Raw genomic sequence first — 15,453 nt, 5'->3', positions numbered from 1 at the left:
CAAACAAAAACTTCTGTACATCAATATTTGTAGCATTATTTGTAATGCCCCCAAATGGAAAAAAATAAAATGTTCACCAACATGTTTACTATGACACATGGGTAAACAAAATGTATGGTTTATCTATGCAGTAAAATATTATTTGGCAATAAAAATGAGGTAGTGAAAATGCTGTGAACGAGGGTCAACCTTGAAAACATGCTAAATGAACGCATCACAAATAAGGCCATATATATTGTTATGATCCTATTTATACAGAACGTCCAAAATAGGCAAATATTTAGAAACAACTAGCCATTAGTGATTGCACCAGGGGCTGGGGAGAGAATGGAAGGGACAGGGACTGCTGATAGATTCAGGGTTCCTTTTAGGGGAGTGATGAAAATGTTCTGGAATTAGATAGTGGTGATGATTGCACAAACCTGAGTATACTGAAAACCACTGAGAGTAAATTTTTTAAAGGGTAAATTTTATGGTATATAAATTATCTCTCATTAAAGCTGTTAGAAAATTTTTCTTGTGCTGGTGACCCTACTTATGCTTATTCTCTAGACAGGTGCTCTACAAAGTACAACAAGTAGGTCAAGTGAAATAAAAGATCTTAACAGGGTTTCCCTCCCCCTTTCAAACAGTTTTCTTTGCTACTCAAAAGACCTGGGTAGATAGGTAGAATTGAAAGAAAGACTACACTGAACAAACTGTTTTATAAACCTTTATTGGAAAGGCTACAAACTTTATGTTACCACTGTTATTTCTTATGCTTAAAGTGGCTGTGGGGAAGTAACCTTGGATACAAAACTACTATGCTGTTGAATCTTGCCCAGGCTTGTTGTAAAATATTTTTTGTACAATGGAGGTAGAGTGGATAGGGCAATAATTTAAACCTCATAGGCCTTGATTAGCATCAAGACATGTTCAGGTTCTTCCAGACCTAGAAATAAACGGCAAGTATTATATTTAGAATCAGGGATGGCATAATACATTTCAAAATTTTAGTTTTTGGTTTCTATTTGTTCCTTTACAAATGTAAAACGTGCATCTGATGTCTCTTTTCCCTCAAATAAGTGTGCCCTAAAAATATCTAATTTTGGTTGGCTGGTTAGCTGAGTTGGTTAGAGTATACCCAGTAATACCAAGGTCAAGGGTTTGGATCTCCTTACCAGCCAGCTGCAAAATAAAAATCATAAAAAAAAAATCTCTGAGTGGGAAGGTAATATCAGAAGATGGGGGGAAAAAGATGGAAAGAGGAACACAACATCCTTTTCATAGTCGTTTTACCTGATTTTTCTCATGCAAGCCTAAGAGTCTCACTTTTCTATAAAACATTCTAGAAAATCAACATAGTAATCAATGCTTCCCCCAATTTCAAATATTCAACTTAAAGGAGACAGAGCATCTTTAACTTAACATTTAATGAAAACAGAGCATTTTAACAGGTTCTATGCAGACATGGTTCTACTATTGATTTGCTGTTACCTTATTTTTTAAAAAGGGGGTGGTGGTAGGAAGATACAGAGGCCTGGGCTAGCCCCAATGCTTAGGATCATAACTTAGGAGTTACATAACTTAGATGTCCTTGACTCTACAAAGCATCAATTGAAGCCAATAAAGCCTGTTTCTACCAACCTTTTCTCTTTTAAAACTACAAAATGGGCAGGTACCTGAAGCATAAGCTTCAGACCAATGGGTTTTTAAGGGCTGTTTAAGAACCAAAACTAAGGATATATTCTCCAGTTTAAGGATATATTTTACAGCTCAAAATATGTTCTTCCTTCTAAAAATGTGACACAAAGAATAATTTACACCAACTGCTTTTTATTATCAAGTTTCAGAAACCTTTCGGAAGATGGTTAAAAAAAAAAAAAAAAAAAAAAAAAATTTTTTACCACCACAGCTAATGTAATTTTTTCCATTGTTCCTAGTCAGCTCCAAACCCATTGTGTGCAAAGCCCATTTTTTCCCATGCATCTAAATGATAGATACAGGCTATGAAATTCTTTATTCTATTTGTAGCAGCTTATGCAGGTGCAGCCAAACACAAAGCTTCAAGACAAATTGTACAAACTTTACAATGTGGGATTTGAATTTAAAACATGAAACATAAAATCTACACAAAACTGATAAAAATCAAGCACAGATACCAGGACTGAAACTTATAACCCATGTGTGAAAGGGAGTCTTGTTTCCTTTCAAGTGCTTTATTCTGCTACAGAACAGTCGAAATGAAGATGTAAAGCTTTGTGGTTAGTTTAAATTATACACTCTGTAGATACTATACCAATTGTAAAAGTTACACATAGACCAACAGATGTCCATCAGTTCATCTGGATTGATCAGACACTCCAGCTAGATCGCTGAGAACATATCAGGCAAATGTGGAAAGAAAATCCACTTGTGCAATTTGTCTGCAGAGTTTACTGATGGGCACACTGCACTCCAGGTCCATGATGGCTGCTGCTTTCTTCATCAGAGCTATCATTATAGGCTTCACGCCTCTGACCACCTCCAGAGCCTCGAGTGCTATCAAATTCCTGAAGCTCTACCTCCTCTGTTTCTCCAATTACATTAGGAACTTCTGGTCTAGATGGCAGAAGATCTTCTAGTTCCTTCATTAAAACAAACAAAAATAAGGTTAGCTGCAATATTTTTATCAACTTCCCTTTTGATACAATCCAGGAATATGCTTCTTTGAGAGTTAAAACATCAAAGTGACTGGCCTTTGCACTTTTAAGTCAGAGATCACAAACTGATGCCCCATAGGCCAAATCTACAGACTTCTTTTATGCAACTCATCTATCGCTTCAAAAACAAAAAAAAAAATGGATTTAGTTGCCAACATTTAAACATTGGAAAATTTCACACCAGACATGCTTTCCTGAATCCTGCATGGAACACCAGCTGATGATGCAAACAGGGGTGAGGACTCTGCACTCCAGGGAGTCCCACTCCTCCCAACACCACCTCATACCCAGTCTGCTTTACTCCTTCACAATTCTCTGCTTAGCCCCATAAACACTTACACCAACAATTCTCCCTTTTATAACAACCAGGAAAACCCATCAATCACGCAAATATTAAAAAGGTAAAAACTTAGATTGTGTGATCTAATTTTAGGACCCAAAACAAACTGAAGGTGATAAAGTAACAAGACTATTGAATTTTCAGTCATTTGTTCCTTAAATTAAAAAACACTTACAGAGGTTAGGTCAGTTGGTTAGAGCACAGTGTTGATAATACCAAGGTCAAGGGTTTGGATCTCCTTACCAGCCAGCCACCAAAAAACACACAAACCAAAAAAACAAACAAACAAACAAACAAAAAAAAACCAAAACACAACACTTACAGAAAGCTTATCTGGGTTGATCCAGTTGTTTTCAGGAAACTGCACATCAAACTTTATGTAAAGATCACCTTTTTCAAAGGGATTACGATACTGTGGCATTCCTTCCCCTCGAACTACACGAACACATCCTATTGAGTAAAAAAAGAAACAATTAAAAATTTGACCAAAGAAAGGTGTTCAACAGTATTGAGAGTTACCCACTATAAAAAATTACATATAAGAACACATGGACCTGGATCAGATAAAACCAAGATTTACCTGGTTCAATTACTTTGCCAGGAGGGTATTTCACCACAATCTGACGTCCATCAAGGTGCTTAAATGTGAACTGAAATCCACATAGAGCTTCAACAAGTCCTATCTTATATGTCATGTGCAAATCATTCCCATCTCTCTGAAACACCTATAGATAAAGCACATAAGAAACACAATTTTTTTTAAAAATTAAGGAGTCATACCCTGTTGTACTATGTTCCTTCTATCAATTTCAAAACCTTAATTCTACTATTCACTGCAGAAACCAAAGTGCCACTGTCCCTAATTCCCTAAATTAATATTAGGAAAGCTAGCTATTACCAAGTAATATGCTAGAAACTTCTATTAGGAAGGAACTGGAAGAAATGACATATAAAAGCCACAGAGCTGAAACTCCAAAAAGAGAACCCGGTATGTTCTGGAATTATGGCCCACTTTCTGACTCTGGACAAAAAGCTACAGAAAGCCTAGGGGGTTTCTGTAGAACAGGCTCATCCTGGAGTGTCACCCAGGCATAATCTTAATAGGGGAAGGGGAGGGTCCAAGTTCAACATAAAAAACTCAACCAGTAATGTTCAGTCAGTAAAGTCAAGGGGCTCAACACCATGTTTCCTGAATGTACAAACAAGTTTTATCTCTGCTAAAATTCAAAACTTACTTAGATAAATGTAAATTAAACAGCAAATCCCAACGCTGGCTTATTCAATATTGCACTATATGTCTATGGACTAGATAATGCAAAGGTTATTGAGTAAGCACAAAGAATATCTGAGCTTTCAATGTGTAGAAAAAAATACATCCAGTTTCACATTCTAAACTTGCAATTTTTGCTTAGGAGAATTTACACATATCTACTCTTAACTTTTGAAATTTAAGATGAAACAAAATAAACTGCACTGAAAGGTCAGCTGGATTTTTTTTCAATACATTATTCAGTCTTCTAAAGAACAATCCTGGCTGATTCACTTAGAGGAAATCTGGTTCATTTAGAGGAAATCTGAAAGATAGGCTCTTTCCCTAAATTATTCTAAATTCACCCATGAAAGTTAAACTATTATCTTAATGAGTGGTTCTGGACCTCAGCACTCAAAACTGGCTTCAGCAGCACCAGGAAACTTGTTAGAAACACACATTCTCGAAACCCTCTCCATACCTACTGCTAGAAACTATGAAGGTGGGACAGGCAATCTGTAACTTTAAAAAGCCCTCCAGGTGATTCTAATATTTGCTAAAGTTTGCGAACCAATGAATGTATAATATTGACTTAACTCAAGTGTTCCTTACAATGACAGCAACAAGGTTTCTTTGTTGGACTTTTTTTCTTTGGTTTGTTTGTAGGATTTTTCAATGCTTTTTAAATGCTATGTATATTGTAAAATGCCAGTGTTTCTGAACACCAGTGTTTCAAGAAACATCTTTTAACATATATCCTTTGGTTAAAGCTGTATTAGAAGTAGGAATTATTATATCAGAGTGGTGGTGGCTGTTTTGGTGGTGGTGGAGGGCTAGACAATTTGCTGCTTAAGTTTAAACAGAAACATTAACAAGTAAGAATGCCAGAGAATTTCTGAAAAAGAAGATTAATGAGGACAGACTACCAAGCACCAGACAGTAAAACACTTAAAATCATAATAATTTCTGAAAAACAAAAGAATAGATTATAGAACAGGGACTTAACATTACCAGAAACTATGGTGCTGTGCTGTACAAACACAATATAGTAGCCAGACCACCAAAAACACACACACTTGCAATACTGAAAAGTATATGGCAAGAAGATGAATACTCTCAGAACTGAATATATCTTATACCTTCAGTATATATTGTTATACTGAAGATTTATACTGTTTCAGCTACAGCACCCACCCTAATCTCATTATGGGATCAATTTCTTAAGCACAAGTGTTGGGAGTATGTGAAAAAAGCCCAAAATAAAATAACTACAAAGTTTTTCATGAACTAGCTCCATGTTCTACACTTCAAACTATTCTAGTTTTCCTCAGAAGATTCAGAACGTTTTCAGTGGCATTAATTAAACAAGATATCTAAATCTCATGTTTGGCTTAAATTTACTTTACTGGTCATAACAAAACCAAGAAGAAGCTGGACAACCTTTCCAATTCCAACCTTTACCACCTTCTATTTTCTACTTCAGACAACTAGTTTTACATCTGCTTTCTGTTGGAGTTTCATGCAATCCACGCAATTTCACTGTTGCTGACAATTTTAAGAGGTGACTTACTTCCAAACACCTCCCCACGGCCCCAAGAAAGCTTACTTCACAATCTCATTTGATTCTACAATATTCTTCCTGAGGGAGGACTATCTGTGTTTTTGGTAAGCAAAGCCAAGCCCAGGGAGGCCAAAGCTAGTAAATGGGAGCCAGAACTCAAGTCCCTTGCCTTCAAATCCAGTGATCTACTTTTAAAATCCAAATTTAATTATACAGCAACATTAAAGACTAAACTTAGAGGTAAAAAAGGTTTCACCATCAGTTTGACATGGCCCAAACTGAAAACCATCATCTTCTCTCCTCCAAATAAGATTACTTAACTTCCTCACTATTCTCATGCTGCTGCACTGCCAGGCATCATTTGATAACTGACCCCAAATTCTCCAGTGATTCTATCAATGAAAATACCCAGGCATTGTTGGTACCATTTTACAATACAGTTTAATCTACACCCAAGCAGACTATAAACATCTCAATTATTTAGCTATCTTTCTGCCTCTTGTAATCTACCTATATGCCCAAAAGGCAAGACCGAATAAATAAAGTAGCTAAATGCCAACAGAGAATCTTATAAGAGTGACAAATATTTAAACCTCTAAGACCCTAAAGCAGAATTCTAGAAACCTCTCTCATTTTTTAGCAATGTAGGAGACCCTTGCTGTTTGTGTAGGTTTGGCAATATCCACAAAGAGCCAAAATATATAATGATTCATAGCTTTACTGAGGCATGAAATTTGACTAGTATGCCCTGAAAGGATAGTCCAGGGGAACAAGTCACAACCTTATGATGGAATACAATCAAATTCCCAGATTCTGAATCTCAGTATGGCTTTGTTGTTCTCTATTGGATTCTTGAAGTAATTTAAAAAATTTACTCTATTGTAAAAATGATCAACTGGGAGAATACTTTAGTGTAAACTAAAAAGGTGTTTAATCTGTAATGTAAAGACCTTCAGAGGAACTCCTGAGTAAGTGTGATCAGGTACAAAGCCAGAATCCTGTCAAATGCTTCTACATTCAAGAATTTGGGTGATTACTGAAGGGGCGTTTTATGAATGACTCAATATATTATTTATTTATTTTTTTTGCAGCTGGCCAGTACAGGGATCGAACCCTAGACCTTGGTGTTATCAGCACCACACTCTAACCAACTGAGTTAACCAACCAACCTGATATATTCTTTGTAAAATAAAGATCTACCCTATACTATATAGGACATTTAAAAAAATAGGTGCAATGGTATAATCAAAATAACATACACTTGACTACACTGTTAGACAAGTTCACTCTGCCTATACATTAAGAGATACAATACATATTCAAGTGGAAATCAAAAATAAATTTTAACTCCAAAACCCTTTCTTTCAAAGAAAGCTCACCTGGTTACCCAATAAGTAAAACAAATCAACAGAGCTGCACTGAGGACTAAAGGTCTGTACACTAACCACCCATCAAAGGAGTTTCACAGTTAAAGAAGAAGCTGCCTCAGATCACTGGTCTAATGCCTTTATTTTCCCAAACAAGGAAACTGAGATACAGAGACAACAGGATTACTTAATGGTTACAGTGATAGTCAATGGTCAAAGCTGAGACTAATACTGAATCCTACAGTGCTTTTGACTGCACCTGCCTTATTGCTCTTACTTACACAAGTCAGTTCTTGTGCAAGTAAGCCATGCTCACTTACTCAGTGAATGAACTCAGTGAATGCTCCCTTAACAACTTCATCTATGCTCGATGTTTGTTCCAGGGAACACAAACAAATCTAACCTAGTTCTCACAAGCAAGACCCACTTCTGAATAAAAAAAAAATACAGAGACAAAAATAAAACAAACAAAAAGGAAATTACCTCATGTTCTTTCTCCTGTAGCAAAAGAACAATGTCTCCTGGTTCCACTCCTGGGGCCTGGTCTGCTTCCCCAGTGAATGTAATTCTCTGTCCATGTTTCATGCCTTTATCTACGTGGACTTCAAGAATCTTGACTTCTTTAATCACCTTCTTCCCTTCACATTTTTTACAACGGTCCTTTTCATTAATTACCTCTCCTGGAAAGAGAGGTCATTCAAACTTTCGACAAGAGTACTATACTGCACTCCTAAGTAAGACAGGTTTTGATAATGCCCTTATTCACTAAATACATTTTCTGAACTTGCTATCTGAAGGACCTAGCTACCCATTATTTCAGAGTGTAATGTATTTTAACACTTTCTTGGCTTCTGACTCTACTTCCTAAAGTTAAAACAAAGCCTAAGGATCAGGGAAACAAAAATGGGTGGTCAGATGCTACAGCTTAATATCACTGCTTCTTTAGAAAAAGGTTTTACTTTCAGTTCTAGTTTCAAATAAGTTTAACAATAGACAGAGACTATCCAAATAAAAATTTAAATATCCTTTATGGCTCATTATTCAACTTACCATTGGCACTGGAGTTTGTTTATTTCATACACTAAACCCTGCTCAGATGTCCTACTATGGATCTTCCTTTTATTTAGGTACACTATCACTGAGAATTTCCAACAACGAGAGACGACTGAATTTTAGTGGTCACTGAATATCTATCTCTGTACCATGTTTAGAACACAGCTTTTCTCTCCAATATGTTCTTCTAAAATATTTGATTATGATATAATTAAGTAAAACTGAACTTGTACATAGTATAGTGTGAAAAAATCATCATTTTCTAATGGCTGATTACTGGCACATTTTAATGCTTAGAAGATGTGTATAAATGATGATTTGTGGGACTGTTTTTATAGAAGTGCTGCTGCAAAGCATGTCCTGCGAAACACCAGTTCCTCAAAATAGTAATGGTACATGGGAAAAGATTTCAATCAATTTTGGTTTCTTGATATTTGAAATTACTAGCAACTTTAAGAAGGTAAAATTGCACAGAGACTCTTCAGGAGGAGAATATGCAGCTTCTCAAAATTATCATGATACTTCTAAGACCAATTTGGAAAGAATGCCCTAGAACTATACAGTTCAATATGGTAGCCAGTAGCCACAAGTTGCTATTTCAGTTAAAATTCATTAAAACTAAAAATTCAATTCCTTGGTCACACTAACCACCATTCAAATACTCAATAGCCAAAGGTGGCTAGTGGCTACCATACTGACACTGCAGATACAGAGCATTTTCCATCCTTGCAGGAAACAATTCTATTGGACAGCACTATTTCAGCACAGGGTCTACTGAAGGCCAAATGGGAAAGCTACTTGTTTTTATAAATAAAGCTTTATTGGAACACAGCCATGCCCATTTGTTTACATACTGTCTGTGGCTATAAAAGCACTAAAAGGACAGAGGTAAGTAGCTGTGACAGAAACTATCTGGCCCACAAAACCTAAAATATTCACTTCTGTGAAAAGAGCTTCGATCTTAATATCCATCCTCAAAAGCTAACTAAAGCTTCAGTAAAATCCTCCACTTACCAGAATAACTAATTTGCTGTCTCATTCTTTGTCAAATATAACGTTTTGAAATACAAAGGGACAAATAATCATCTCGCCCATCTTTTTGGAATTAAAGACCACCCTTTAACTAAACATCATATAAATTTACTGTTTATCTGTGTTCACTGGGCCTATGCATAATGGAATAATTATTTTCACACTTTTTTTTAGAACTCTACCTTTTCTTTAATAAGAAAACACAAATACACTTTGAAAAAAAACTTGTACACCTCTCCATTTTCTGCATTCCCAATCCATTCCAACATAAAAGCAGAAAGTATTAGCACGCATACCTTCTCCATTACAATCAGAGCACACAGACTGCATCTGCTGTACCATTCCAGGAGCCAGCTGTCTGATCATGATGCGTACACCTCGACCCCGACAAGCACTACACTTCTGAACAGCTCCAGACTTTCCACCTTGGCTAAAGAAAGCAAAAGTATAAATTAGATATTTGCCCAAAGACCATTCCAATAAGCCATGACAAACAGGAACTGAGCTTTTCACCTTCATCTCCACCCCCCCAATAACTAATGTTTAAACTGATTTTCAGAGGTATCAGAGAATGTCCTGTTGAGTAGTAAAGTTTTCAGTCATGAATAATTTTTTATCTGGTATATACGTTTAGCATGCCACTGAAAGAACAGACAAAATGTACTGCATACACCAGAATACACACTTACCCGCTGCATGTACTACAGAGTACATTCTTGCTAAGTTGTAGTTTGGTTGTCTTGCCATTATATAGATCTTCTAAAGACACTCTGAGGAGAAAAGAATCAGGCTCAACCAAATTTTGCCAAGTTTTCTTAAATACATGATATAAATGACAGCTGATATAGCAAACTCCACCATAACCTTTTAAACAATGAATTAAAAAACACCTCACACTAAATCAACTGACTGAGGTTTTATTTTGTGTCTCAAATTAGCCCAAAGATTTTATGGCTATGGACAGTACATATGGTGCTCAAAGCCAGAACCTATAGCATCAGGCCATCAATTTGCTGTGCTGCAATTTCTGATACAGCTAATGACTACACAAACTCAAGCATCACAACCTTTTTCTGGCCTTGAGCACAAGCCTTCCACCTAAGTAACTCCTCATCACAACCCTTTTAAAGAAGTACAATTATCATCCCCATTTTTACATGGTACAACTGAGGCACCAAGAGGTTAAGTAACTTGTCCGAGATCACATAAGTGTCTGGCTCCAGAGTCCATGCTCTGCTCTACTACAAAGCTCTGCTACACCTGTGGATAATTTAGGAAGGCTACTAAGTTATATTACAGCTAAGGTGGGACCACTGAGATTGCATGTGTCTCTAAGAAAAAAGAGGGAAAGAACAGGTTTTCAACAGATAGCATACAATCCTACAAGTTTTAGAGGTTCTGGAAACCCACTAAATCATAAGCAAAAATGTATGTCTGAAAAAGTTTTACTAAATTTTCAGAGGACCGGCCGGTTAGTTTAGTTGGTCAGAACATTGTGTTGATAACACCAAGGTCCAGGGTTCCATCCCTATACTGGCCAGCCACCAAAAACAAACAATAAAAACCAGATCATCTATTTTATTACCTGTATTGGGAAGCTGTACTGTTCCCAGGGAGCCCCACCAAGACTATAGATCTAAGATGGAGTTCTCAAAAGGGTCTTTTACTCAAAAAGCCGAGTAAAAAGCCTATTATCCTGGGCTGGCCAGTTAGCTCAGTTGGTTGGAGAGCATGGTATTATAACACCAAGGTCAAGGGTTTGAATCCCCATACTGGCCAGCCAAAAAAAAAGCCTGTTATCCAGATAACACCAAGACCCAGTGTTTGGTCCCTGTACTAGCCAGCTGCCAAACCAACCAACCAACCCCTAATAAAACCCAAGTCACTTTTATTCATACACAGCATATTTATATTACAGGACCAGTTTTCAAAATAACCTCAAAAAAAAAAAAAAAAAAATCAATGTGTGTCTCATAAGTGTTATTCATTTAGGATTTGGCAGCAATGCATTTAATAATTTGGTTTTACCCTCTTGTATTTTTGAATCTCCCTTAGTAGTAAGGATCTGCTTTAAAATCCTAAGAGTCAGAGGAACAAAAAATAGTTAAAAGTATTTTACAAAAAGCATCCATACTATTTTGTAGTAGTCAAACTTTCTCAAAATTACTTTAAGCTAAAACTTTTATACATTGTAGGCAATATAAGAATAACACACTTACGGGCAAAATACTACCAATGACACTTCCAAATAATGACATATCTACGTCTTAGTCAGACAAAAGCACTTGGTTGCATCTATCTTTTATATTCCTCATAAGAACCTTTAACCAAATTATTTAAAGAAAACAAAAAGGTAAGGTCCTTTTTGCCCTACATGTTAAATAACAAAGAGTATGCAAACTCACTATTTAGAAGCCAGAAAAATTTACATTTCAACAAATATGGCCAAGGAAGAAAAAATGTGGGTAATAGTCTGGCAAAGCTGGCATACTCCACCAGTGGGGTCTAAACTGGCACAATCCCTCTACAAGGAATTTTAGTTGTATGTTTCAGCCTCAAAACACTGATGCCTGCCTGGGAATCTCTGCCAAAGAGAAACAAAGCTGTATATAACGATATTCAATAGCAGCACTATTTATTATAGAAAAAAATCTGGCAACATCCTATGTAAAAGGCAAATGACTAAATGAATCATGGAATGGGACATTATATAAAGCCACCCAAAATAAAATGTCTGTAACAACAGGAACGTTTTAAATACTGTTAAAAGAAAACTGCATTTATTGTGCAATATAAAGCACTTTTTAAAAGAACATGAAAAACTATAAGCAAGCACTCTCTTGAGCCTATTTACTTTTTAAACTTTTCCCGTAAAAGAAAAATATGAGACCACAATAATTTGTGGAACTTTCAAAAGGACAGAACAAACCTAAGGACACTAGAGATGGGGAGAGGGAATTTTGGTTTCTGGCATTTGCTAGTAAAACCACTATTTGTGAAAAAATTAACGGGATAAACGACCTCGCAAATTTTGCAAAGTAAAATAACTATTTTCATATCGTAGAGGGCTTGTCGATTTGCAGTCTAAGATCAAGGTCAAACACCATTCATATGTTGGCAGGTTAATGTCAGTCTGGAAGCCAGCAAGCTCCATGGAAACCAATTCAGGAGAGTTCACACTGAGGATCAAGTAATGAAGGACTATAACATGTAAACAAAGTAGGTAAATAGTCACTGTCAGTTTTAAAGTAAAAAGCAATTTGGAATATTTAAATACTTCAAAGAAAATAATTTTCATACTTGAAATTTTAAATCATATAACGAGTGGCCTTAGAAACATATAACAAAACCATCTTCCTACTCAGTGTAAGATCTGAGTAAAATACAAACGTTCAGATTATCAAATTCTATTTAGTCACCCAATGAAGACAGTAAAGCAAACGAGAGATTTTTTTTTCTGATGAACATTCTATGATACGTTTTCTTCTCTACTGAGTATTATCTCTTGAAGAAAAGTACAGTACTTAATATTTTTTTAAAAAAGAAAAAGATATTCACTTGAGTGGATGCATCATGTCCTCTCCTCTTCTTCTGCCATTTCGACTTCTACTCTGATTGCCCATGAAGCCGAACAATCCCCCACCAAAAATGTGAGAGAAAATATCATCCATGCCACCTCCTCCACCGCTACCTTCCCGAAGACCTTGTTCTCCATATCTGTCATATAATTCACGCTTCTCAGGATTTGATAGTACTTCATATGCAAAACTTATTTCTTTAAACTATAAAGAAAAAGTAAAAAAAAAAAAAACAATTGGATTTTCAAATAGCAGAGTAAGGAAAGCTTATAGAAATCCAGGATCCACTTAATTTAATAAAAGCTTTAAGTTAACTTTAGTTTGATTCTGGTCCTATTCATCACCTACTACTTACTGCTCAGAATGTTAGTATTCCTGCTTCACAACTAAAATACTCTTAACAGAAAAATTTCGTTTAAGGGCATAGATTAATTTATCCTACAAATAATTCTCTTTTCAAAGAGAGCAATTTAAGTCTAAAACTAAAACACGAGGAATAAAAAAAAGTTTCAAATCACTTACTTTGTCTCCAGCATTTGGATTCTTATCAGGATGGTATTCCTTGGCTAACTTTCTGTATGCCTTCAAAAAAGAGTTTTAAAAAAGGATTATAAACAAACACTAGTTTGAAGATTTGTTATAACTAACTAAATATCCACTTTTCTGAGAAGCAATGTTCTAAAGTCGTAATCTTCCAAAAATATCTTCTATTCACTGGGATTGCTTGGCATTTTCCATCTCAATATCGTTTACTCAATATAATACAACAAAGTAGACAGTAGTTATACTTGAAAATAGATTATACTGAAGTAAATACCACAAACAATGGCACGGAGAAAAACAAGATATGGAAACATTATTCCATATTTTCACTACTGTCAAATGTTTTTCATGGCCTGTAACCAGACCATGAAGACTTCAATAAATTAAAGAGAAATCATTATTAAGCTTAACAGACGGCCAAACATTACTAAAAAATAAACTAAGATAAGAATCCCTGCTCGTGATGAGTCCTGCCTTCCCTCTAAGTGTAACATCAGGAAAAAAACAAGAGAAGGTTCTAGGTAGTGTCTTTAGGTGTTTTATTTGTACACGGTGGGTTACTGGGGTCTACAGTGACCTCGGTCGAAGTGAAGTTGCATACACTCTCAACTAGGTGGGTGGGACATACAGCACTTATGTCTTACATTCACACAGACTCATGAATTATATAATAGACTAGCATTTCCGGTAAGGTAACAGGAAGTCCATTTTACTCTCTACTGTACCCGTCCCACTGCCTAAGAAGCATTCTCATTTTTCTCAGCTTACAAATCCGGACACTCTAGGCCCCGTGAAGATTCTGTGAGGCTTAGTTAAATGCCTCAAGTACTTTGAAATTCTGAGACGGAAGATTTCGCAGGATTGCAAAGGGCGACAATAAGGCCTTCTATTTATTTTTAGCGTATATACTCTGGTGTTTGGCCGGGACCACTTATTCCTGGAGCAGGTACAGAACATTTAGATTACCTGCCCACAGAACAATGCACCCACGCTAGGACCCACGCTACCGCAGGGTCAATGGGCAAAGGAGGAAGAGAGGGAGGAGCTCCCGCAGCCGGCGGCCGCGACTCCCTGGAAACATCCCCAACTGACCGGAGACAACCGGCAGGGGCCTCAACCTTCCCGCCGCTCCACCCCGAGGGGCCCTAGACCCGGCGCCGACGTTCGCGGCGAAGACAGCTTCTCTCCCGGAGCCGGGATGTGCTGGGCATCTCGGTCCAACCTGTTTTTCCGGGGTGGTGACCTCGGCGCGGGGAAGGCCCGACGGGGCTGCTGCTGCTGCCGCCCGGGAGCACCCGGCCTCCGGCGCTTGACGGGGGAGGGAGGAAGGAAGGGTTTTCGTCGTATTTGCGCAGGGGGGAATTTTATTTGCTGCATCTGCGAGCGGGCGGAGCCGGCGGCCCAAGGTCAGCAGAGGCCGAAGTGCGCGGCACAGGTGAGAGCGGTCACGCCGCCGAAGCCCCCGAGCCTGGGCCTGCCGCGGCTGGGGCCGGCTCCGGCTCGCGGGCCGCTCCGTTCCGTGGCCTGGCCACTCCAGCCGCGCAGGCCCCGCGCTCCTCACACCCTACCCAGCCCGCCCCTTACCTTCTTCAGCTCATTCTCGCTAGCGCCGGGCGGGACGCCCAGGATGTCGTACAGCTTCGTGTCGGCCACGTTCGCCATGGCGGCCGGCCGGGCAGCTCTCAGGAAGGAAGGCAGCGGAGCGGACTCACAGGAGCCGGGCCCACAAGCGGCGTCGGCAGCAGCGCAGGCCCAGGGAGACAGCGAGGGGGAAACGGGGCGGGGCTAAACCTTGACCCGGCGCACGGCGCGCCGTGACGTCATTGCTCGGAGCCCGCCCCAGAGCGCTCGGGGTGCTGCCGTTGGGGCGGAGGGTGGGGAGCGGACCACGTGCGGGCTTCTCCTGAGGGTCTGGGCCGCCGGGCGGTCCGACGTAGAAAGTGTGGAAGAACTCTACGGCGCTCTCCAGGAATTCAGCTCACTCCGAAAGGCGTTTATTGCGGGGGCCGCGCGTTTCAAGCCGCACTGAGCGCTGAGGGGACGGAGAGG

The 15,453-nt window shown here is 38.4% G+C and overlaps 1 protein-coding gene across 1 annotated transcript; it reads right to left on the bottom strand.

Annotated features, from left to right (window-relative positions):
- Nucleotides 1–696: 696 nt before the first annotated feature.
- On the bottom strand, nucleotides 697–15,203 carry DNAJA2 (DnaJ heat shock protein family (Hsp40) member A2). The gene is made up of 9 exons (XM_063112361.1): nucleotides 14,989–15,203; nucleotides 13,384–13,443; nucleotides 12,842–13,065; nucleotides 9,973–10,053; nucleotides 9,580–9,713; nucleotides 7,682–7,878; nucleotides 3,602–3,746; nucleotides 3,344–3,471; nucleotides 697–2,606 (listed from the first exon to the last, which is right to left on the bottom strand). The coding sequence occupies exons 1-9, from the start codon at nucleotides 15,064–15,066 to the stop codon at nucleotides 2,415–2,417; spliced, it is 1,239 nt and encodes a 412-aa protein (XP_062968431.1). The 5' UTR covers nucleotides 15,067–15,203; the 3' UTR covers nucleotides 697–2,414.
- Nucleotides 15,204–15,453: the final 250 nt, after the last annotated feature.

Source organism: Cynocephalus volans, chromosome 10 (genome assembly GCF_027409185.1).
Source record: "Cynocephalus volans isolate mCynVol1 chromosome 10, mCynVol1.pri, whole genome shotgun sequence".
In the NCBI taxonomy this organism is placed as follows: Eukaryota; Metazoa; Chordata; class Mammalia; order Dermoptera; family Cynocephalidae; genus Cynocephalus; species Cynocephalus volans.
Note: the sequence above shows the minus strand (reverse complement) of the source record. Positions and strands in the feature narration are given on the sequence as shown.